The sequence below is a fragment of the Ursus arctos genome, unplaced genomic scaffold (assembly GCF_023065955.2).
Source record: "Ursus arctos isolate Adak ecotype North America unplaced genomic scaffold, UrsArc2.0 scaffold_3, whole genome shotgun sequence".
NCBI classification, from domain to species: Eukaryota; Metazoa; Chordata; class Mammalia; order Carnivora; family Ursidae; genus Ursus; species Ursus arctos.
In genome coordinates this window covers 51,822,004-51,848,447 of record NW_026622985.1, presented here as the reverse complement: position 1 = coordinate 51,848,447, position 26,444 = coordinate 51,822,004, and the positions used below count along the sequence as shown (strand labels likewise).

Here is a 26,444-nt window from a genome sequence, read left to right as displayed (position 1 = left end):
TTAACTTAACCAGAGACGTAAAGGACCTTTATTCTAGAAACTATAAATCACTCTTAAAAGACATTGAGGAAGACATAAAAAGATGGAAAGATATTCCATGCTCATGGATCGGAAGAATTAACATAGTTAAAATGTCCATGCTACCCAGAGCAATCTACACTTTCAATGCTATCCCGATCAAAATACCGAGAACGTTTTTCAAAGAACTGGAACAAATAGTCCTTAAATTTGTATGGAACCAGAAAAGACCCCGAATCTCCAAGGAACTGTTGAAAAGGAAAACCAAAGCTGGGGGCATCACAATGCCGGATTTCGAGCTGTACTACAAAGCTGTGATCACAAAGACAGCATGGTACTGGCACAAAAACAGACACATAGACCAATGGAACAGAATAGAGAGCCCAGAAATGGACCCTCAGCTCTTTGGGCAACTAATATTTGATAAAGCAGGAAAAAACATCCGGTGGGAAAAAGACAGTCTCTTCAATAAATAGTGCTGGGAAAATTGGACAGCTACATGCAAAAGAATGAAACTTGACCACTCTCTCACACCATACACAAAAATAAACTCCAAATGGATGAAAGACCTCGATGTGAGACAGGAATCCATCAAAATTCTAGAGGAGAACATAGGCAACAACCTCTACGACATCGGCCAAAGCAACCTTTTTCATGACACATCCCCAAAGGCAAGAGAAACAAAAGATAAAATGAATTTATGGGACTTCATCAAGATTAAAAGTTTCTGCACATCCAAGGAAACAGTCAGAAAAACTAAGAGGCAGCCCACGGAATGGGAGAATATATTTGCAAATGACACTACAGATAAAGGACTGGTATCCAAGATCTACAAAGAACTTCTCAAACTCAATACACGAGAAACAAATAAACAAATCAAAAAATGGGCAGAAGATATGAACAGACACTTTTCCAATGAAGACATACAAATGGCTAACAGACACATGAAAAAATGTTCAAAATCATTAGCCATCAAGGAAATTCAAATCAAAACCACACTGAGATACCACCTTACGCCAGTTAGAATGGCAAAAATAGACAAGGCAAGAAACAACAATTGTTGGAGAGGATGTGGAGAAAGGGGATCCCTCCTACATTGTTGGTGGGAATGCAAGTTGGTACAGCCACTCTGGAAAACAGTGTGGAGGTCCCTTAAAAAGTTAAAAATTGAGCTACCCTATGATCCAGCCATTGCACTACTGGGTGTTTACCCCAAAGATACAGACGTAGTGAAGAGAAGGGCCATATGCACCCCAATGTTCATAGCAGCAATGTCCACAATAGCTAAATCGTGGAAGGAGCCGAGATGCCCTGCAACAGATGACTGGATTAAGAAGTTGTGGTCCATATATACAATGGAATATTACTCAGCAATCAGAAAGAATGAGTTCTCAACATTTGCTACAACATGGACGGCACTGGAGGAGATAATGCTTAGTGAAATAAGTCAAGCAGAGAAAGACAACTATCATATGATTTCTCTCATCTATGGAACATAAGAACTAGAATGATCAGTAGGGGAAGAAAGGGATAAAGAAAGGGGGGGTAATCAGAAGGGGGAATGAAACATGAGAGACTATGGACTATGAGAAACAAACTGAGGGCTACTGAGGGGAGGGGGGTGGGGGAATGGGATAGACCGGTGATGGGTAGTAAGGAGGGCACATATTGCATGGTGCACTGGGTGTTATACACAACTAATGAATCATCGAGCCTTACATCGAAAACCGGGGATGTACTGTATGGTGACTAACATAATATAATAAAAAATCATTATTAATAAAAAAAACAAAAACAAAAACAAAAAAACAAAAACAAAAACAAAAACAAAACAAAAAAAAAAAGTCTGAGAATTCTAACAGAAGCTCACCAGAGCTGGTGCGTCCTGATCCCACTACATATTGTTCACATGAGACCACAATTTCCATCGCTCCTACAATCTGCCAACTTGATGGGATATGAGGAATAAATAGAATTATACAAAGTTAGGCCCCGATAAAAATCGGTCTAAAATTGTTGAAGAAAACTCAAATGGTGGTCCATGAGAGAGTCAAAATTGAAGGAGGAACAAAATTATGAGGAGAAATGCCTTGTAGGTCTGAAAAATAAAAAGAAGTTTAACAACTGTCATTTCTCTGGGAGAATTTTCTTTAACATGAAGGATAGTCATGCTACTGATGTTTATTTGGTAAGTAAGCTAAATATTTAAGCATTTTTCCCCCTAATGGCTTTAGAAATGATCTCCTTCCTAAAAAAAATGTTTAAAGGTAAACCTTTAAAGGGTAAGACAGTAAAGTGATATAGAATGAGAAAAGCACTTTATTCAGTGCACACTGACAGCTTTTTTTCAATTCCATTCATAATTAAAGTTAAGAAAAAACCCAAACTCTTGCTGAGTATTTTTATGCCTTACTTAGAAGAAAGTATTGAATTTCAAGACCCCTAAAGTTATTAATGAAAGCTTATATTCCATGAGAGAGTCAAAATTGAAGGGGGAACAAAATTATGAGGAGAAATGCCTTGTAGGTCTGAAAAATAAAAAGAAGTTTAACAACTGTCATTTCTCTGGGAGAATTTTCTTTAACATGAAGGATAGTCATGCTACTGATGTTTATTTGGTAAGTAAGCTAAATATTTAAGCATTTTCCCCCCTAATGGCTTTAGAAATGATCTCCTTCCTAAAAAAAATGTTTAAAGGTAAACCTTTAAAGGGTAAGACAGTAAAGTGATATAGAATGAGAAAAGCACTTTATTCAGTGCACACTGACAGCTTTTTTTCAATTCCATTCATAATTAAAGTTAAGAAAAAACCCAAACTCTTGCTGAGTATTTTTATGCCTTACTTAGAAGAAAGTATTGAATTTCAAGACCCCTAAAGTTATTAATGAAAGCTTATATTCCTTATAAGTATATATGTACATATATACATATATACATATATATTTGAACCACTCAAAGCAATTTTATACAAACCACTCAAAACAATTTTAAGGGATGTTCTTTTCTGTATTTAAAATTGTCCTTTCAAATATTTAGAAGTTCCGTAGGTGGTGGCTTTAAAGGAATTTTCCCCAGAGTAAATTTCTTGGATTGAAATTGCTCCAGTTCTTCTCCTGTTAGTTGATCCTTGGGTGTGAATAAATCATTATCTGTTGTAGTGCTACCATTTGAGACTGGGAGAGAGGTGGATATGCTACTATTTCCAAAGGTGTTGCCAGATGACTTGGAAAAAGCAGTGTGAGAATGTGAGCCTAGACTACCAAAACCAGCCACAGAACTGCCACTTCCAAACGCCGGGGCCCCTGGAGCTCCAAAAGAGCCTGCTGCCATGGAAGCTGGAAATCCTGAAAATCCAGGTGATCCAAAACCAGAAGCTGCAGGAGTTTTGAAAGAAAATGAAGCAGCAGATGTGACTGCAGGTTTCCCAAATGCAAACGTTGGAGCAGAAGTAGTGATGGCAGAACTGGCAGAGGATGCAGCTCCGAATGCTGGAGGATTCCCGAACACAGAAGGACTTCCAGAAGGGGCAGAGGCAAATCCAGAGCTTGGTTTAAAACTAAAATTCTGAGCATTAGCACTGCTTCTGTTATTCACTGGAAAACCTACAAAAAAACAGAAAAAGGAAAAAAATAACCTATTATAGTCAGAAAATGTAGCCATATTAACCACCCCTCCTTTTTTTCCTTATTTCTGCCATGTTTGGATGTTAAGAAGCTTATTGGATGGAAGGAAAAGTGAAAGTAAGAAGCTAGAACAAACCCACTAAACCCTGTTGTCCTATCTTTCTGCTGTACTGATCTCACTTGATTGTCCTCACTCATGGAGACAGCTTTGAGAAACCTCTGGGATTAGGAGGTGGACTTTCACCTTCTGCCTCAACCCCAAATAAATCAGCTACATCCATTAGCAAAGAAGTAACTCTTTCCTTAGCTATATTCTTTTAAGCAAATGTAGAGTGGTCACTTCATCTCAGTTTCCTCCTGTATAAATGGAATGATTCTCAAGTCCCTTCCATCTCTCAACTAAGATGAATCTGATGAAATCCTACTTTAATAATTGACATCTCTAGTTTTTGGGTAAAATTTTTCCTGAGTTGCCATTTTTATTTTTATACTTTTTATGACAGTTCAAACATCTCAGTCCTAATTTGCCTTTTTGTCTCTGTGAACCACTGTTTACCTCTGTATCCTAATTTAAAACAATTTTTCTTTTAAAGTAAAAAAAAAAAAAGGTGATATAGTACTGTCACTTGAGACAATACTATACTGTTATACACAGTGAAAAGAAGGTCCTCAACGTGCTGCTACCATAGCTACTATGTATTCCTATAAAACTTTTGAAAACCATTCCTAAAATATACTTTGAAAGCTGGAGCCATAGGGTCTTTCAAAAAACGTGCCCAGTCTGACCCCTACTTCACTAAAGATTGATGAGACAAATTCTTTGAAGCTCCATTATAGAAGGTAGTAGAATCTGCAAGAATGATTTAAAAATCACTTAAAGAGATGGAGGAAGGTGGTGGAGGAGTAGGAGACCTTAGTTTTGTCCGGTCCCTGGAATTCAGCTAGATAGCTAGCTAAAAAATCATTCTCAACACTGGTGAACTCAAGTGGAGAACAAAGAAAAAAATTGCTGCAATTCTACAAATAGAAAAGTGACCACTTTCTGCAAGGTAGGAGATGCGGAGAGCTGAATCTAAGGTGATGTATCAGAAGATAAACTGCAGGGGGAGGGAGCCTCTGCAAGCCAGCTACCCGAAAGTGATAGAGCAGGGGAGTGCAAAATGAGAACTTTTAGAAGTCTGCTCAGGTGAGGCACATCCTTGCCTGAAAGGAGCTCAAGTGGTGAAGTGGGGCAGAATCCTAGGTGGGACAGTGTGATCTCAGGATCCCAGGGGACACAGGAAGACCTGAGTGCGGCAGAGTTCCCAAGCATCAGAGTGGGGAAGCCAGCTGCAAACTTCAAGCTCGGGAGTGGGCTTTCTGCTAGGTGTTGCCATAAACTGCGAACTGTGGTACAGTCGGGCGACCGTTCTCTGAGCAGGGGCTCAGGAAGCAGCAGAACTGTGGCGAGACCCCCCGCTTCTTCCCCCAGGAAGGAGTGGTGCACGTGTGAGCCCCAGGAGTCTGCAGGGTTTGGAGACTTGAAACAGAGTTGCATGCCTGAGATACAAACACTCAGTCACAGGCTGGGGGAGCACAGAGTGCTAGCAGAGACCAGGGAGACAGCTTTTCGCTGAGGGTGCACTGAAGAGTTGGGGGTGTGAGCTTTCAGCTCTGGGGCTGGAGATCAGGAGGCCACCATTTTCATTCTCATCCTCTAACACAGCATGGAAAGCCTTCGGGGAACAAAAGCCACATAGAGCAATCTGGAGGACTTACATTTAGCCTGGCCCCCTGGCAAGGGCAGAACAATTCTGTCCGGAACAAAGACATCTGAGAATCGGTGCAACAGGCCCCTCCCCCAGAAGATCACGAAGAACATCCAACTAAGACCAAGTTTACCCATCACAGAGAACTGCAAAATTTCAGTGCTAGGGGAAAATAGTATATAGAATTTGTGGTATTTTCTCATGATTCTTCAGTTTTTCAATTTTTTAAAATATTTTATTTATTTATTTAACAGAAAGAGAAAGAGAGAGAGAGAGAGCATGTGTACAAGCAGGGGGAGGGGCAGGCAGAGGGAGAGGGAGAAGCAGACTTCCCGCTGAGCAGGGAGCCTGATGTGGGGCTCGATCCGAGGACCCTGGGATCATGACCTGAGCTGAAGGCAGATGCTTAACTGACTGAGCCACCCAGGTGCCCTACAGTCTTTAAATTTTTTTTTTTCCTTTTTCCTTTTCAACCAACTTCTTATTTTATCAACACTTTTAAGTCTTTTTTAATTTTTATTTTTACATTACATTCTATCCTTTCATTATATTTAATCTGATTTTTGTACATACATAAGTTTTTCCTTCTTTACAATTTTGGGATCTAGTTTTCTAACAAACAGACCAAAATACCCAGGATCTCTTCTATTGCTCTGTTCTGTTCAGCTGTGTGATTATATTCTCTCTCCCTCTCTTTTTTAAATTTTCTGTTCAGTTTTGGGTCTCCTCTGATTTGTTTACTGTATATTTTTCTGGCATCATTTTTGCTATTTTAGTATTTTGTTCTCTCATTCATCTATTCTCCTATGGACAGAATGACAAGACAGAAAAACTCACCTCAAAAAAGAGAACAAGAGGCAGTACTGACTGCCAGGGACCTAATGTATGGATGTAAGTAAGATGTTGGAACTAGAGTTCAGAATAATGATTATAAAGATACTAGCTGGGCTTGAAAAAAGCATAAAAGACACTAGAGAATCCCTTTCTGGAGAAATAAAAGAACCAAAATCTAATCAAGTCGAAATCAAAAAGGCTATTAATAAGATGCAATAAAAAATGGAGGATCTAACAGGATTAATGAGGCAGAAGAGAGAATTAGGGATATAGAAGACAAAATGATGGAGAATTGGGGCGCCTGGGTGGCACAGCAGTTAAGCGTCTGCCTTCGGCTCAGGGCGTGATCCCGGCGTTATGGGATCGAGCCCCACATCAGGCTCCTCTGCTATGAGCCTGCTTCTTCCTCTCCCACTCCCCCTGCTTGTGTTCCCTCTCTCGCTGGCTGTCTCTATCTCTGTCGAATAAATAAATAAAATCTTAAAAAAAATGATGGAGAATAAAGAAGCTAAGAAAAAGAGAGATAAATAGCTACTGGATCACGAAGGGAGAATTCAAGAGATAAATGATACCATAAAGCAAAACAGTATTAGAATAACTGGGATCCCAGAAGAAGAGGAAGGGCAGGGGGGAAAAAGGCATATTTGAGCAAATAATAGCTGAGAACTTCCCTAATGTGGGGAACGGAACAGGCATTCAGGTCCAGGAGACACAGAAAACCCCCTCAATATCAATAAAAATAGGTCAACACTTGGACATATAATAGTGAAGCTTGCAAATTTCAGAGACAAAGAGAAAATCCTGAAAGCAACTCAGGACAAGAGGTCCTTAACCTACGAGGGTAGAAACACTTGACTGGCAGCAGACCTATGCACAGAGACCCAGCAGGCTTAGACTGGCATGATATATTCAGGGTGCTAAATAAGAAAAATATGCAGCCAAGAATACTTTATCCAGTAAGGCTGTCATTCAGCATAGACGGAGAGATAAAGAGCTTCTAGGACAAACAGAAACTAAAAGAATTTGTGATCACTAAACCAGCCTTGCAAGAAATATTAAAGGGGATCTTTAAGTGAAGAGAGAGCCCAAAAGTAACAAAGACCAGAAAGGAATAGAGACAATATACAGAAACAGTGACTTTATAGGTAATACAATGGCACTAAATTCATATCTTTCAACAGTTATTCTGAATATAAACGGGCTAAATGCCACAATCGAAGGACACAGGGTATCAGATTGGTTAAAAAAGCAAGACCCATCCATATGCTGTCCACAAGAGATTCATTTTAGACCCAAAGACACCTCCAGACTGAAAGTGAGGGGGTGGAGAACCATTTATTATGCTAATGAACATCAAAAGAAAGCTGGGGTGGCAATCCTTGTATCAGACAAATTAGATTTTAAACCAAAGACTGAAATAAGAGATAAGGAAGGACACTGTATCATAATTAAAGGGTCTATCCAACAAGAAGATCTAACAATTGTAACTATTTATGCCCCTAACATGGGAGCAGCTGTTTATATATAAAACAATAACAAAATCAAAGAAACACATCAATAATAATACAATAATAGTAGGGGACTTTAACACCCCACTCACTGCAATGGACAGATCATCTAAACAGAAGACCAACAAGAAAACAAGGGCTTTGAATGACACACTGGACCAGATGGATTTCACAGATATATACAGAGCATCCCATCCTAAAGCAACAGAAAACACATTCTTCTCAAGTGCACACGGAACACTCTCCAGAATAGATCATATACTGGGTCACAAATTAGGTCTCAATGGTACCAAAAGATTGGAATCATTCCCTGCATATTTTTAGACCACAATGCTGTGAAACTTGAACTCAACCGCAAGAGGAAAGTTGGAAATAACTCAAGTACATGGAGGCTAAAGGGCATCCCACTAAAGAATGAATGGGTCAACTAGGAAACTAAAGAAGAATTTAAAAAATTCATTGAAAAAAATGAAAATAAAAATACAACTGTTCAAAACCTTTGGGATGCAGCAAAGGTGGTCCTAAGAGGAAAGTATATAGCAATACAGGCCTTTCTCAAGAAATAAGAAAGGTCTCAAATACACAGCTTAACCTTAAACTTAAAAGAACTGGAGATAGAACAGCAAATAAAGCCTAAACCCAGGAGGAGAAGAGAATTAATAAAGATTAGAGCAGAAATCAATGAAATAGAAACCAAAAGAATAGCAGAACAGATCAATGAAACTGAGCTGGTTCTTTGAAAGAATTAATAAGATCGATAAACCCCTGGCCAGACTTATCAAAAAAGAGAAAGGAGCCAAATAAATAAAATCATGAATGAAAGATGAGAGATCACAACCAACACCGAAGAACTACAACTATAAGAACATATTATGAGCAACTATACGCCAACAAATTAGGCAATCTGGAAGAAATGGATGTATTCCTAGAGACACATTAACTACCAAAACTGAAACAGGAAGAAATAGAAAATCTGAACAGACCCATAACCAGCAAAGAAACTGAAGCAGTCACCAGAAATCTCCCAATCTCCCAACAAACAAGAGTCTAGGGCCAGATGTCTTCCCAGGGGAATTCTACCAAACATTTAAATAAGAACTAATAATGTCTATTCTTCTGAAGCTGTTTCAAAAAATAGAAATGGAAGGAAAACTTCCAAACTTGTTCTATGAGGCCAGCATTACCGTGACCCCACCAAAAAGGAAATTACAGACCAATAACCCTGATGAACATGGATGAAAAAATTCTTACCAAGACACTACCCAATAGGATCCAACAGTACATTAAAAGGACTATTCATCATGACTGTGTGGGATTTATTCTGGGCTGCCAGGGTGGTTCAACATCCATAAATCAGGCAATGTGACACACTATATTAATAAAAGAAAGGACAAGAACCATATGATCTTCTCAATAGATGCAGAAAAGGCATTTGACAAAGTACAGCATCCTTTCTTGATTAAAACTCTTCACAGCATAGGGATAGAGGGAACATACCTCAATATCATAAAAGCCATCTGGTGAAAAGCACACCACGAATATCATTCTCAATGGGAAAAACTGAGAGCTTTTCCCCTAAGGTCAGGAACATGACAGGGATGTTCACTATCACCACTACTGTTGAACATAGTACTAGGAGTCCTAGTCCCAGCAATCACACAACAACAACAACAACAACAACAACAACAACAACAACAACAAATAAAAGGCATCTGAATTGGCAAAGTCAAACTCTCACTCTTTGCAGATGACATGATACTCTATGTGGAAAAACCAAAAGACTCCACCCCAAAATTGCTAGAATTCATACAGGAATTCAGCAGGATATAAAATCAATGCACGGAAATCAGTTGTATTTTCTATACACCAACAATGAGACAGAAGAAAAGAGAAATTAAGAAGTCAATCCCATTTACAATTGCACCAAAAACCATGAGATACCTAGGAATAAATCTAACCAAAGAAGCAAAGGATCTGTACTCAGAAAACTACGGAATACTCATGAAAGAAAGAGGAAGACACAAAGAAATGGAAAAAGTTCCATGCTCATGGACTAGAAGAACAAATATTTTAAAATGTCTATGCTACCTAGTGCAATCTATATATTTAATACAATCCCTATCCAAATATCATCAACTTTTCTTACAGAATTGGAACAAATAACCCTAAAATTTGTATGGAGCCAGAAAAGACCCTGAACAACCAAAGGAATGTTGAAAAAAAAAAAAAGCTGGTGGCATCACAATTCCGGACTTCAAGCCGTATTACAAAGCTGTAATCATAAAGATAGTATGGTACTGGCACAAAAACAGACAAACAAATCGATGGAACAGAATAGAAAACCCAGAAATCAACCCTCAACTCTATGGTCAACTAATTTTCGACAAAGCAGGAAAGAACATCCAATGGAAAAAAGTCTCTTCAACAAATGGTCTTGGAAAATTGGACAGCCGTATGCAGAAGAATGAAACTGGATCATTTCCTCACACCATATACAAAAACAGACTCAAAATGGATGAAAGACCTAAATGTGAGACAGGAATCCATCAAAATTTTAGAGGAGAACACAAGCAACAACCTCTGTGACCTCAGCTGCAGAAACTTCTTGCTAGACACATCTCCAAAGGCAAGGGAATCAAAGGCAAAAATGAACTACTGGGACTCCATCAAGATAAAAAGCTTTTGCACAGCAAAGGAAACAGTCGACAAAACCAAAAGACAACTGACAGAATGGGAGAAGAATCTGCAAATATCTTATCAGAAAAAGGGCTAGTATTCAAAATCTATAAAGAACTTATCAAATTCAACACCCAAAGAACAAATAATCCAATTAAGAAATGGGCAGAAGACATGAACAGACATTTCTCCAAAGAAGATCCAAGTGGCCAACAGACATATGAAAAAATGCTCCACATCACTTGGCATTAGGTAAATAAAACCAAAACCTTGAGATACCACCTCACACCAGTCAGAATGGCTAAAATTAACAACTCAGGAAACAACAGATGTTGGCAAGGTTGTGGAGAAAGAAGAACCCTCTTACACTGTTGGTGGGAATGTAAGTTGGTGCAGCCACTCTGGAAAACAGTATGGAGGTTCCTCAAAAGTTAAAAATAGAGCTATCCTATGACCCAGCAACTGCACTACTGGGTATTTATTCAAAGGATACAAACACAGGGATTTGAAGGGGCACATGCACCCCAATGTTTATAGCAGCATTGTCCACAACAGCCAAACTATGAAAGAGCCCAGATGTCCATCGACAGATGAATGGATAAAGAAGATGTGGTATACATATACAATGGAATATTACTCAGCCATCAAAAAATATGAAATCTTGCCATTTGTAATGACATGGATGGAACTAGAGGGTATTATGCTAAGCGAAATAAGTCAATAAAAAAAAGAAGTCAATCAGAGAAAGACAATTATATGATTTCACTCATATGTGGAATTTAAGAAACAAAACAGGAGCATAGGGAAAGGGAAGGAAAATAAAACAACGAAATCAGAGAGAGACAAACCATAAGAGACTCTTAATCATAGGAAACAAACTGAGGGTTGCTGGAGGGGAGGGGGTTGGGGTAACTGGGTGATGGACATTAAGAAGGGCACGTGATGTAATGAGCATTGAGTGTTATATAAGACTGATGAATCATTGAACTCTACCTCTGAAACTAATAATACACTAAATGTTAATTAAATGAATCTAAACTTGAAAAAATAAAAATGTAAAAAAATAAAATAAAATGCCACTTAACACACCTTCAGACTTTATGATCTAAAACCTCTAAAATCCTATGTTTCTAAAATTAATGAAGTCTTGCATTACTTTAGCATTTACCTGGTGATCCAAATGTTACTGCTTGTGTACTGCCAAATCCAAATGCAGGTGCTGCTTGATTTACTCCATCCTTTATATCTGAAAGCTTTAAAAAAAAAGTAGGCAAATAATAAAGTAATTGATGAATAATTCTCAATTACCTTTTCTACACACTTTACAGCCAAATTCAACTTTAAAAATGTACACTTAAAAATATGTTTAACATAGAAAAATGCCCACAATATGAACATGCACAGAAAAAGATGGACTAATCTCAATGAGGTAAGAGCAACTGGCTAATGAATTATGGGTGATTTTAATTTTATTTATGCTTCTAAAATATTTTCTAAATTTCTTCAATGAATATATATTAAAATGAAAAATTTCTTCAATGAATATAATGTAAAATTAACAATACATTTCAGTGTCTATAACTTGATTATCAAGAAACCTAGATTTCACGTAGAGGGCCTTTAGAGGCTACCCAATCTACTTATTCTAATACTTGAACTGAAGTTGTTTCACAATTACATTAAAACCTTACTATTAAAATCTAGTAAACATTTCCTACTCCTGGAGAATACTTTCTGTTCTTGCTATTTTCTACTCTAGAAATGTCTTTCATCTCTGCATAACGAAATCTTTTTTTTTTTAAAGATTTTATTTATTTGCTTTTTTTTTTTTTTTAAAGATTTTATTTATTTATTCGACAGAGATAGAGACAGCCAGCGAGAGAGGGAACACAAGCAGGGGGAATGGGAGAGGAAGAAGCAGGCTCATAGTGAAAGAGCCTGATGTGGGGCTCGATCCCAGAACTCCGGGATCACGCCCTGAGCTGAAGGCAGACGCTTAACCGCTGTGCCACCCAGGCGTCCCTAAAGATTTTATTTATTTACTTGATAGAGAGAGAGACAGCCAGCGAGACAGGGAACACAAGCAGGGGGAGTGGGAGAGGAAGAAGCAGGCTCCTAGCGGAGGAGCCTGATGTGGGGCTCGATCCCATAACGCCAGGATCACGCCCTGAGCTGAAGGCGGACGCTTAACCGCTGTGCCACCCAGGCGCCCCTGCATAATGAAATCTTAATCTCTCTTTCTTTCTTGCTTGCTTTCTTTCTTTTCTTTTCTTTGTTAAGATTTTATTTATTTATTTATTTATTTATTTATTTGAGAGAGAAAGCATGAGCGGGGAGGGGGGGTGAGGGGCAGAGGGAGAGGGAGATGCAGACTCCCTGCTGAGCAGAGCCCGATGAGGGGCTTGATCCCAGGACCCTGAGATCATGACCTGAGCCAGACAGACACCCAAATAACTAAGCCACCTAGGTGCCCCTTTGATCTCCCTTTCGAGGAACTTTTCTCACTCTTTACCTCCAATAATCTTTTCCTAATCAATGCAAACAGATATCATTTCTCTCATTTGGAAGCCTCAATAGCATTTTATAAAAATCAACTTCATTGAGGTATAGTTTATATGCAATAAAATGAACCCGAATTTCAATGAGTTTTGACAAACTTACAGCCACCATCACAATCAAGATTTAAAACATCTCCATCACCTCTAAAAGATCCCTTGTGTTCCTTTTCAGTCAAGCCTCTCCCAAACCCTGGATACAGGGAACGACTCCTCTCCTATCACTATAGATGAGGCTTGTTTTCTTTTTTCTAAAGATTTTTAAAAATTTATTTATTTGAGAGAGAGAGAGTGAGCAGGAGGAAGAAGGAGAGAAAATCTGAAGCAGACCCTGCACTGAGCGCAAAGCCCCATGCAGGGCTTGATCTCACCACCCTGAGATAATGACCTGAGCTGAAATCAGGAGTCAGATGCTTAAATGACTGAGCCACCCAGGCACGCTGATGAAGTTTGTTTTATTTAGTTTTTCATATAAATGAAATCACATAGTATGCACTTTTTTTTTTTTTTTTTTGGTCTGGCTTCTCTCCCTCAGTGTAATATTCATTAACAGGTAAATAGATAAACATATTAAATACATACCACCCTAGATTAAAAGAACAAAGAATGAACTACTTGGCATAAAGAATGAATTACTGGGTGGCTCAGTCATTAAGCGTCTGCCTTCAGCTCAGGGCATGATCCCAGGGGCCTGGGATCGAGCCCCGCATTGGGCTCCCTGCTGCACTGGGAGCCTGCTTCTTCCTCTCCCACTCCCCCTGCTTGTGTTCCCTCTCTCACTGGCTGTCTCTCTGTCAAATAAATAAATAAAATCTTTAAAAAAAAAAAAAAAGAATGAACTACTGATACATGCTAAGCCCCTTGTGGGTGGACTGTCCAAGACCCTCACCTATGCAGGGGCCCCTAGAAGGCTGGAAAAGTGCAAGGAACTTCTAACCCCAAGGGAAGTTCTGTAGTTCTTTGCACTCAGTTATCGCTTCTGCATTAGCAGTGGTGATGGTGGGCCACCTCTCACTCAGGGACAGAATACATCCAAGAAGTCCTACAAAATTTAAATGGCATCATAACAAACTAAACAGTGAAAAAAATCAGTTTACCCAAGAGTCTAACTGTTTAAGAAGTACATATTTAAGAAACGGTTGGGGTGCTGGAACTGTCACATAGTCATTTACTAAGTTAGGCAACTACAACTCTCATACCCTTTTCAGAAAAGTAGAAACATAAATCACCTGGGAAACTATAAAAATAGTATTTCAAAATAAGGTTCTTAAGAAGTTTTTATGGGAATAAAACATCATAACTTTATCGACAGAGATAATGAATATGCTGCAGTCAGGACCATGTATCTTTGGAGACAAGTGGGTATATATGTACTAAAGGCATTTCTGTATAAGTCAGGGAACATATGGTGTTTTTTAGTCACAAAAGTATACATTAGTCTAAATGTGTATTCAGATCATTTTTCAGAGCAATTACTTTGTAAATGCTGATAACTTTCTATATTTGAATTTATGTAGTATTTTCAAAACTAGACCACCAAAGTAAAAAACTCTACCCTAAAAATAGTTTTAGGAAAGCAGTTATCTGTGCTTTTCTGATTACGGAACAAAGAGAAAGCAATTCCAGGTCTGTGACTTTAAATGATGATACAGTTTTGAGAATGTGTCTATCATAATTCCTGACAGAGAATTTTAGTTTTGCTTTCCAAAGTGAAATTCTCTGCAAAAAGCAACAGATAAGATACTTCCCGTAGAAAACTCTCTAATACTCACCAAGGCTATGTTAGTTGATGTATTTAGATTCTTCAGTTCATTTATTCTGTTTCTCCACTGATTTATTAACTGTTGGAGGGAATTTAGCTGAAGAGAGAAGACAGAAAAATAATGAGTCAATTTTGAGTGTTTAAGTTTGTTTCTCCAACAACTTCATGTCTTTATTTGCCAAAATCACAAAAAGTTTATACAACATTTTATGGCCCATAACTTGCACAATTTGCCCAAGATGTTCCAGCTGTAGTTCCCTCCCTGTTCTCCAACTCCTTGTGTCACCTGGTTGAGAATCTCAAGTATGTGGCAGCACAGAGAGAGTTATATCTGGATGGGAGGCAAACATGTGTACTAGTTGAAATGCTTGATCATGACTGTAGACAACACAAAAATACAGCTTATGTCACTTCCTTTAGGCACCAAACTTATTCAAGCCCAGCTTTTTTATTTGTATTTTTTGACATACGTGGGAATGTTAATATGTATAAACAGACTTGTCTTTTTTCACTTTGTTTTTCTAGCATTCATCATGGTGTCTGCACCTAAGAGACGCTCCATAAATGTCAAATGATGAAAGGGTCTGACTTCTACGACTGATCGCTGGAAAATTTGTAATAAAAATAGTGACATTCCTAGTTATATAGTCAAAATATATTATTACCATTTTAGATAACCAACCAATTTCAAAGAAAGTAATTTAGAAAATAAAAAAAGCCTTGTCTTGAGAAAAATTTAGACCTCATCCACTTTGCCAACATACAAGCAAGCCACTATAAACAGAGAAGACAGTAATTAACAGCTAATCTGGTATCAAGGTAGATGAATAGGAAACAAACTTACATAACTCTGTAAGTTATTGCTGGTTAAGAAGTTATGGTATTCAAGCCTCAACTCCTCTGGTGAAATGTCTGTAAAACCTGAAGTGAGGAATCAATTGGAATCTTTAAAATAAATACCAATACTTTTAATAGTATAGTAAAGCTAGAAGTGCTAGACAAGAAAATATGCTGATGTTGATCATAAGAAAACTTTCATAATCATAAGGAAAAATTTCAAAGCCTATACTCTTATGTTGAACAAAGTATAAAATTAGAATAAAATATACTTGGATATCTGATTTTCAAAGGGGGAAATTTTCTAAAGATAAATGGAATGGAAGGAATAACAAAGAAAGAAAGGGTTGAGCACATATACATTCAAAATTGTCTAAAAAATATTCTGTATGCCAGAAACTATAAGAAGCAAAATTAAAAGGCAAATGGTAAACTGAGAAAACCGTGATTGCAACATATATGATAGAAGAGCTAATGTCAATGTATAAATAGTACTTACAAATCAATAAGAAAAATAAGTTAATATGGGCGAACACAATAAACACCCAACTCACAAAAAAATTCAAATAGCCAGTAAATAAGTGAAATAAAAAAGTTGATTTTAAAAATACAACTAAAAATAGAGATAAAATACTTTATTTAATGGCAAAAATTAAAAATGGATGGTATTTATTGTTATTAAGGGTGTGGTAAAATGGATATTCTCCTGAATTGCCTTTAAGGGAATGAAAAAGATACTTTTCTGGGAGGAAAATTATCAATAAGCATCAAGTGCCTTAAATATGTTCACACCTTCTGCCCTTAGTAGAATTTCTAGGATTTAACCTCAGGAAATAATTAGACATATAAACAAAGAGTTTTATATATGAAGATGTTCATTCTAGTATTTTTAGTAGTAGAGACAAACTGAAAACAACAAAGTAGAATACAAAACTAGACTATGATCCTAATTTTATATATTTATATGTATACAGGAAATATGGTTGTGTGTGCGTATTCTGAAAGAAAGACTTTAAAATGTAATATTTGTTATCTCTATGAGATCAGGTGATCTTTCTTTTATTTACATATTTCTGTGTTTTTCAAGTTTTTTATGGTAACAGCTGTTAAGTTTATAATTAGGAAAACTTTTAAGAAAGTTCAGGATGTTCAGGATATTTTCTACAGAGAATTAGCTTGTAACTCAGATATCACTAACTCCATGGACCCCACACCCCAGAATAAAGAAAAGACTAACCGTTCAAATCAGAACCTTGGATTCTCCTAATAACTTATCTTTATACCATCTTTATTAACTGTTCAGGCCAAAAAAATCTAGGAATCCCATTGCATTTCTCTTTCTTCACATCTAATTAATCAGCATCCTGCCAGTTCTTACTCTTAAAACGGAACATGGATTTGACCAATTCTGTCTCCACTACTAATAACTATAACCTGGGTAGTCACGAGCATTTATCTCCTAACTCATATCCTTGCCTCTATTTTGCTTCCCACCCTCGCCACTCCCTACACACCATTTCTTTTCATACAATCGTCCAAGTGAGTTTTTTCTAATCAGATCATGTCCTTCTCCTGCTTAAAGTTCCACATGGCTACCTAGTACAATTAGGCCCAACATGACCTGGCTTCTGGCTGACTCCACGGCCTTATGTCCTCTGACTCTTTCCCTAGTTCACTCTCCTCCAGCGGTTCAGGTCTCACTAGTCCTCAAACTTGCCAATCTTATTCCTACAAGGGCCTATGCACTAGTTATTCCTATTGCCAGGAATGTTTTCCCCAAATATTCCAATAAGTGACACCTTCTTTTCACTTAGGACTCAGCTTCAATACTGTCTCCTAAGAATGGATAACCACCCTAACTAAAGGAATACTGTCCCTCCAGTTACTTTCTCCTCCTTCCAGTTGTTCCTCCTCTGAACCACAGGACATGGAAAATTATGTGACTATTTTCTCAATTCTCTCAAGGGGACAAAAGTAGTATCATTTTAGATGCACAGGAAAAGTTAATTCATTATAATTGATGTCTAAGGACAGCAGCTGGGAGCCTTGGTTGCTCAGTAGGTTAAGTGTCTACTTTTGGCTCAGGTCATAATCCTAGGGTCCTGGGATTGAGTCCTGCATCGGGCTCCCTGCTCAGCAGGCAGTCTGCTTCTCCCTCTACCTCTCCCTGCTGCTCGTGATCTCTCTCTTTCTCCCTCTCCCTCAAATAAATAAAATCTTAAAAAAAAAAATTAGGACAGCAGTTCTCCAACTTTTTAGTCTCAAGACCCAAATATGTTCTCAAAAATCATTAAACAATCCCAAAGAGCTTTTGTTTACATAGGTTATATATGTCAATATTTACCATATTTAAAATGAAAAATAAGAAATATAGAACATATTTATTAATTCACATAAAAATAAGAAACCAGGGCATCTGGGTGGAACAGTCGGTTGAGCGTCCAACTCTTCATTTTGGCTCAGGTCATGATCTCAGGGTTGTGGGATCGAGCCCTGTGTCGGGCTCCACACTCAGCTTGGAGTCTACTTGAGATTCTCTTTCTCCCCCTCTTCCTCTGCCACTCCCCCTGCATGTACTCTCTCTCTCTCTCAAATATATAAATCTTAAAAAAAAGGAACCAATTACACATCAACATAAATGAAGACTATTTTTCAAGCAAAAAATAAAAACTTAGTGAGATGAGCATCATTGTCTTATGTTTGTAAATTTTTTTATATATACCTTAATTTAAGAATATTTTATTGCTAAAAAATGTTAACCCTCTTCTGAACTTTCAGTGAGTCATCAGCTTTTTGCTGAAAGGGAAAGAGTCAGAGGTCTGTTTGTAAATTTTTTTAACGTTTGACTTTAATAGAAGACTGCTGGATTATTACATCTGCTTCTACATTCAATCTGTTGTAATATTCTTCTTTCACACTACACCAAAACTTGACAGGTTGTAATTTCTTAAAGGTTAGCTATAATGCAAACTCAAACCATATTAATTAACTTTTTGTACTATGACATTAAATCCAGTGGTTCATCTTACACTTGGAATGGATTCTTCAGCCATGCATAATTTTCACTTGAAAGCTTGAATTTTGTCACTGGCAATAAACAGTCAGTTGTTTTCTTTGAAGTGACGGGTTCACTTCATTAGTTTTTTTAGAAAATGTTGCCAAATACCTAAGTCTAGATAACCCCAGTTATCATTCTCTCAAGTAAAAATTGTCTGTGAAAAAAGTGGCTAGTTCAGCTCACAACTCAAATGATAACTTCAGTGCCTTCCCTCAAGATAACCATCATGTGAGTACGTGGCAGAAGCACTTTCTGTGCACTTCCCATCTTGTCACAAAGATGAAAAAAGTGTGCACTCAAGGGTCAAGATTAATAAAATCAATATTTTTACCTCTTTATCAAAAATTTTAAGTGAAAAATAAAAATTTTTATTGGGTGCCCGGCTGGCTCGGTCAGAAGAGCATGTGACTCTCGATTCGGGTTGTAAATTTGAGCCCCACACTGGCTGTAGAGATCCTTTAAATAAATAAAACTTAAACATTTTTTTTTGCATTGACTACTATAGTCTGCTAGTATAGTATGTTGCCTCTGCCTTGATTCATGCTTAGATGCAAGGGGTTTTACTCATCAATGTTTTTGCACCAACAGTGCAAATGTCAACAGAGTGAAAATGGAAATTAATGTCTTAGTACTATTAAGAAAATTGAATTTTGAGCCTTTAAAAGGGTCTCAGGAATAGGGTTGCCAGATTTAGTAAATAATAATACAGGATGCCCAGTTAAATTTGAATTTCAGATATATAACAAATACTTTTTAATATAATTATGTCCCAAATATTAAATGGAATATTCAGATACTAAAAATATTATTTTTTAGGGGAGCCTGGGTGGTTCAGTTGGTTCAGTGTCCAATTCTTGGTTTCAGCTCAGGTCTTGATCTCACGGGTTGTGGGATCGAGCCCTGTGCTGGGTTCCTGGCTCGGCAGGGAGTCTGCTCCCCCTCTCCTCTGCCCCTCCCCTGGCTCGTGCACTCTGTCTCTCTCTCTCTCTGGAATAAATAAATAAATCTAAAAAAAAACCACTACTGAAATTATTTATTTGTATTACTTATTGTCTCCCTGCCTCAAGAACATAAGCTCTGTAAGGGAAGGACCTTGTCTGCCTTGCTCATTAGAACTTAGAATAGGGCCTGGCACAAAAGAAATTCTGTAAGTGAACGACTGAGTGAATAAATAACTAAGGACTGGTGTGACACCAATGATCACAGGGAATGAGCAGGTAGAGCTGAGACAGAGCAGGGATTCCAGAGTTCTGAGGAACTGCAAGGGCTCTCATCTGCTAGGTACTTGCTGTTTACTCAATGGGGCAGAGGTCCTGGACCACCCAAAGTGGGATTAGAAAAGTGTGGTGTTGGGGCACCTGGGTGGCTCAGTTGTTAAGTGTCTGCCTTCAGCTCAGGGCGTGATCCCAGAGTCCTAGGATCAAGCCCCACATGGGGCTCCCTGCTCTGCTGGGAGCCTGCTTCTTCTTCTCCCACTCCCCCTGCTTGTGTTCTCTTTCTCGCTGGCTGTCTCTCTCTGTCAAATAAATAAAATCTTAAAAAAAAAACAAAAGTGTGGTGCTCTAGGTTTCCACTCAGAAAGGGCTTAGGGACTATGGACCAAAGAAAACAGGAGGAAAAAGGGTGTTCTAAAGAAATGCTATCCTGTGGCCCATCTAAAGCTCTTTACGTTCACATATTATCTCCAGGATAGGTCTCAACATGCTTTACAAAAAATAACTATCTTTAGAAGGAAATATAGGGAGGAAAGGGAGAACAGAATAGGCAGGCAAGGCCTTAATGGCAAGTAGGATGTGAGTCTTCTATTCATTGCAGGCAGCTAAGAGGTTCTGAAGTTGCACCTATAGGGAAGCAAGAAAGCAGAGACTCTTTGGGGGCTTACAGAATTAGAATTGTGGTGGGTACTGATTCAGTATCTTCTCGTGAGAACTACGTATCTTAAAAGAACTGTATCTTCTAAAAACAAAACAAAACAAAACTGTATCTTCTAATCTCTATCTCTGATATACTTTAAACAATGTCCAAACCTTCCTAACTAGCTAAGTTTGTGGTTAGTTTACTTGGCATGATCTTGGTTTTAGAAAATAAGAGTTGTAAAATGTATATAAAAACATACAATTTCTCAATTACCTGAAATATTAGGTTTCTTTTTCATTGGCGAATAAACAGAAAACATCCACTGCCCTGATGATTCCCAAATTTCCATATCTTTTATAATTCCTTCCCTGGGGGAAAAAAAGAGCAAAGGATCTTTTTCATCTGCTTGTTAAAACTTATTGTTTATAATTTTCAATGATTAAAATTTTAAATTGTAGTAAATATATAATTTCAGATTTTTTCTTTTTTCTTTTTTTTTAAAGATTTTATTTATTTTTAGAGAGAGAGCACACATGCAAAGGGGGGGGAGAGGGAGCAGCAGACTCCTCGCTGAGGGTGGAGCCCAACACAGGGCTTAAGCTCAGGACCCTGAGATTACAACCTGAGCTGAAATCAAGAGTTGGATGCTTAACTGACTGAGCCACCAGGTGCCCCTAGATTTTTCCCATTGTATTTTCTGAAGAGTATTCTTTAAAGCACAATTTATGGACTAAGAACTATATTTCATGATTTTAAATATTATATCAAAGAAGTTCATAGCTTCAGTTTTCCAGTAAACTGAACCATTAACCAATATATTTAGTAAGTGAGAACTATCAAACTATACATATTTTAAAGAACTAAAATATAATAAAATATATAATACTAACTTCAATTTTTCTTTGTTCATTATCATAAACATCAATAATCATTTAACTGGAAAAAGACAGAAAGCACCATGTTAAGTAATATAGAACCATAAAATTTTTAAAGTGGGTAGGACTTTAGAGATCATTTTGTCTAATTCTCATATTTTGCAAAAGGGGAAAACAGACCCATGCCCACATAGTTAATTTATTGGCAAAGCTGTGGACAGATTTGACTCTAAATTAAATGTTTCCCTCCCCCATCCAGAATGCTACAATCAATAAAAGGGTAGCTACCACAGAGATACTGTATTAAATTCAGGATTTTTACAACATCAAATATAGGAAGGAGGGCTTTGTTTGCTTTTTTACCTTAAAAAAAAAAAAAAACCAATTGTATATGATACATGGCTCAAATGTTTACCACTCATTCTAATTTATTATGGGAAATAAAAGACTAATGACTATATTTAAGTTCTGTCCTGGGAGCTGAGGCAACAGTTACAGAGAGCCAGGGACTATTTTGAGTCATACATTCTACCATGCTCAGGAAATAATAGGGACTCCACAGTAATGAAGGAAATCAAATGAAACCAGTTTCAACGGAGTAGCTGAAGTAAAAGTTTTAGAAAGAAAAATACCAGATGCTGTAAGTGACCATCAAGAGTAAAAATTGCTTTAAATTACCTCATACTTTGTAAAGAACTAATAATTTACAACAAACTTAAGCAGAACTACCTTAGAAAGATATTCACAATATGGGATTATCAATAGAAAAATGGAAAAAGCATAATTAGCCCTGAGAAGTCACTGTGCTGGTATGGAAAGGTGACATAGTTTTAAGTGAAATAAAATATACTACGACATATGCAAAATAGTGGTTATCTCTGAGTGATAGGATCATGGGTGCTTTTTCTTCTGCTTATTCTGATTTTTTAATAATGTATTACTTCTTTTTTAAAGAAAATACCGTAGGTACTTTTGAAAAAAATTAGCAAATCAGTAGTAATTTCTCTGAAGGCTTCCACTTACAGAAGTTTCTTTTCATCTTTCTGCCCATCAGAGCTGGGTGAAGCAAATGGGTTCTGGGACAATCCAAATCCTCTGTTCCTGCTAGTTGAAGCTCCAGAATCGAAGGAACCGAAAGATGGCTTTTCTTGATCTCTGCTGCCCCCCCATGGTGTTGACTTGGAGAAACTGGATGGCTGGATAACACTGGAATATCTTTGACTGGTGGTATTCCACCCACGTCTGTTACTACCTGAAAATAAACAATAAAACAATTTTATGGGAAATTCCTCTTTTAAATGTCTAAAAATTTCATTATATTATCTTACAATGTGCAGACATTATGCAAAGATTCAACAAGTATCACATTTCCACTCATTTTAAATCACAAAACTCTTCATTTTTGACTTAGTTACTTGTAACCAACAAATCATGTAATGGTCTAATGGCATTTTTTGTTTAACAAGATTGAGAGGACTGCAAATCCATAGAAAAATAATGATATATTAGTAAGTTCAGCTGATATAAGCTTATTAAGTAAATAATTGCTTGATAGTAGATTTAGGATGTATCCTAAATCATAAGTCCTTCAGGATAAAAAGCTGTCTTTTATCATTCTTTGCTCTCCTACTGGGGCCTATACGGTAGTAAAGTCTGAAAAATGGACAATGCACTAAAGAGTTTGTTGAATATAAAAAATTAGATTCTACTCTCCGTCTTTGAAAAGATGCTTAAATCTATTTGACTTAGTCTTCCCTCTGGGAAAACACCACCTACCCACCTATCTTCCACAGGGTGATTATAATTTACATGTGAATAAAATGCATTCAGTTCTATTAGCAAATTCTATTATTTCATAATTATCACAATGAGACAATAGGACTCTCTTCCTGTCTCTGTAAAACATCTTGGGGTGCCTAGGTGGCTCAGTCAGTTAAGCATGTGCCTTTCGCTCAGGTCATGATCCCAAGGTCCTGGGATTGAGTCCCGCAACAAGCCCTTCATCAGGCTCCCTCTTCCCTCTTCCTCTGCCCGCCACTCCCCCTACTCGTGCTCTCTGTCAAATAAATTAAAAAACATCTTAAATACATTAAAAATAAATAAATAAAAAATCTTATCACTTAAACTACCTCATTTACTCATCGCTTTCTAGATGGGGCCAGGATAATTTGCCTTGTTTCTGCCTGAATTAAGAGATATGCCATGAAATATATTAAAAACTGGAATGATGGGAGATATATTCCTTCATGAAAATTCATCTCCCAACTCTAAAACTACTTAATAAAACCCAAGAGAAAAAGGAACAGATTGCTGGGCCAGATCCCTCATTTAAGGATTAATGATATTTTATTTTTCTGAAGTTCCAAATCCTTTGGGGGGGGTGACACAACTGAAATAGTTCATTTTTTTCCTTTGTATATAGCTTTTGGCCTTCACTTATTAATTATAGAAGCATTCATTTCTGGGAGATAAATACTGTTTACTTGATGAGTTTTATTTATACTTTCTTCATCCATCAACCCATTCAATATTTTCTAATTACTACATCTAGAGTGAATATCCACAGAATGTCAACTATTAAGTAACACTTTTTCAGGAAATACAGTCACAATTATCAGACCCACAGTCCTAATTTTTGGTTTGAAATATTTCACAAGACTAATAGTGGGTGATGCAAAAGGGCTGTCTTCAAGAAGAGGGATCAGACGTGAAACCATAACGCAACGTAGATTAAGGGTCAGATGAACAGTCCTAAAAGAGGGTAGGGAAGGAAGGGGAAGGTAGGGGTGTCAGCATCTTGTGATATTTTTTTTTTTAAGATTTTATTTATTCATTTGACAGAGAGAGAGAGTGAGAGAGAGAGAGCGCGCGCAAAAGCAGAGGGAGTGGGAGAGGAAGAAGCAGGCTCCCTGACGAGCAGGGAGCCTGACGCCGGCTCGATCCCAGGACCCCAAGACCATGACCCAAAGACCACGACCTGAGCCGAAGGCAGACGCCTAACCAACTGAGCCACCCAGGCGCCCCACTTCCTGATACTTTTAAGTACTAAGTTTCAATCCTAAGAAAATAAAAACCTAACTATTCATCTGACCTGTAAAACCTTGTGTTGCGTGGTTTCATTTCCGATCCCTCCTCTCCTTGGACACAGTCCTTACATCGTCCGCAAGTGGCTTAAATAATTCCAAAAATTTTGACAATGACTTAGACCCAGGAAGTAGGTCAACGCGGTCCTCCACACCCCCTTCCCTCATAGCTCAGAGTTCTTAACTGGGCAACCCACCCTTCCAGTTTTACCTCCACTGTTATGAGCATACGGTATAGCTTTGCAGCTATTATTAGGTTTTTTAAAGGAGTCTGCGACTTCCCCAACTAGCGTTAAGAATCCAGGCTTTGACCCCAGCTGCTAGCCTCTTAAAAAAAGTTTAGTAAAAATTATATTTTGGGTGTCAAGGGAAAAAAAACCAGTACCCAGAAGGCAAGGAGGCGTCTGGGTCGACCTACACCAATTCTCCAGACCATTACCACCCACAGACAAGGTAGTTTTGACACGTACTTCCGACCTAAACACATCGTTTCGATTAGTACCCTGTCTTCATCCCCTCAACAACAATCAGCCGAATCCCTACACAGCCGAGAGGAGCAGCGGAGAGAACCTGAGCCGGGCTCGGTGGGCGGGGCCGAAAAAGGGACGACGCGGGCACGTCAGCGTCACTTGACGGGTGCGCCGCCGCGCTGTGCCGAGCGGCGGGCCCCACGCCGGACGCCGGTTCTCAGCCGGACGGCGCTGGCGCCAGGCCTTCCCCTGCTCCACCAGCCGCGGAGGATAAAGTAGAACGTCACCTGAGGGCTGTTGCTGCCGTCCTCCGCCCGCACCCCCGGCGCCGGGATGTTCGTTCCAGCACCGGTCTCCAAAGCGGCACCGGCCTTGAAGGAAGAACTGACAAATGGTCATTGCGACGGCGTCGCCCACGGAACGGCCTTCAGTCAGCACCCTCAGCGGACGGAGAGCCCAAAGCAACCGAAGGTCCCTCCCTGTTACCGTGACGTCATCTTCTCGCGCCCCCCTCTCTCTCTTGTCCTGCCCTGGGATGAGAGGCGTGGGTTTTACCCAATAGGATTTGAGAAGAGCGGGGCGGCCCCCACTCACTGAGTTGGGCTTGGGAAAGCGGAATGCTTGAATGGTTAACGTGGAGGAAGAGGCGCGTTTGTGCGTGGTGCGGGGCGTCGGACTTCAAGGAAAGCTTGAGGGTCCGAAATGAGAGGAAAGCAGGTTAAGGAAATTTAGATTTTCAGCAGGGCTCTGGAGGGGTGGAATAGTTGTGGTTTGAAAGACCGAGTTGTATTTTTCATTTGTACTGTTGAGAGTAAAAATCCTCGCAGCCATTCGTCAGGTGGATAACGGATAAAAGTCAGTTATAAGGTAAACAGGAAACAGTGTTTCCTTCAAGGACAGACTGCAACTGAAAAGTATCATAACCCCATCTTTGGATCAACACTACATTCTTACACTCTGAGAAAGCTAGTTCTTTAAAGTCCATGTACACGCTGCTGTTTGAAATTGTATCAGTAAGAATGAAACATCCCACTCTTGCCTGGAGAAACTAAGACACTTAGACACAGAGAAGCAGTATCGATTTCTACCCAGGTGCAGTTTCTGATAAGGTATCCTGTAAAGAACATTACGTATTTTTCTTAATTTTGTAGTTTCCAAGGTAACATGATTCTATATCCACTTCTCCGTCCAGATCCGATGTTGATGCCTTTGCACACAGCTCTGCTTTGCTTTGAGCTTATAAAATTTTACCTAAAATCCACCTAGCCCACAAATCTTACAGTTGTCTTTTCCTTTGTATGGTGAGACACCCTACCATTCCTATGGTTCGCTGTCTCCTTGGTTGCCAGGAGGCAATAAGTATGACTTTGTTGGATTACAGGTTTGTCCCTGGTGATTTAAGATGATTGGCTATTATTCTTGCACACATCTTTGGATTTTGAGTACAGTGGAATCTACAGGAGCACTGGGAATAACTGCTACAACATAGTTTAAAGTTTTTAAGTAAGCTCAATGCCCAAGTTTATTTAAACCTAGTTTA

General features: G+C 38.4%; 1 protein-coding gene across 1 annotated transcript; it reads right to left on the bottom strand.

Annotated features, from left to right (window-relative positions):
• Nucleotides 1-25,391, bottom strand: NUP42 (nucleoporin 42). The gene is made up of 7 exons (XM_026507527.4): nucleotides 25,192-25,391; nucleotides 22,375-22,603; nucleotides 20,750-20,844; nucleotides 15,569-15,645; nucleotides 14,735-14,821; nucleotides 11,576-11,660; nucleotides 1-3,620 (listed from the first exon to the last, which is right to left on the bottom strand). Exons 1-7 carry the CDS (start codon nucleotides 25,301-25,303, stop codon nucleotides 3,043-3,045), a joined length of 1,263 nt encoding a protein of 420 aa, XP_026363312.2. The 5' UTR covers nucleotides 25,304-25,391; the 3' UTR covers nucleotides 1-3,042.
• Nucleotides 25,392-26,444: the final 1,053 nt, after the last annotated feature.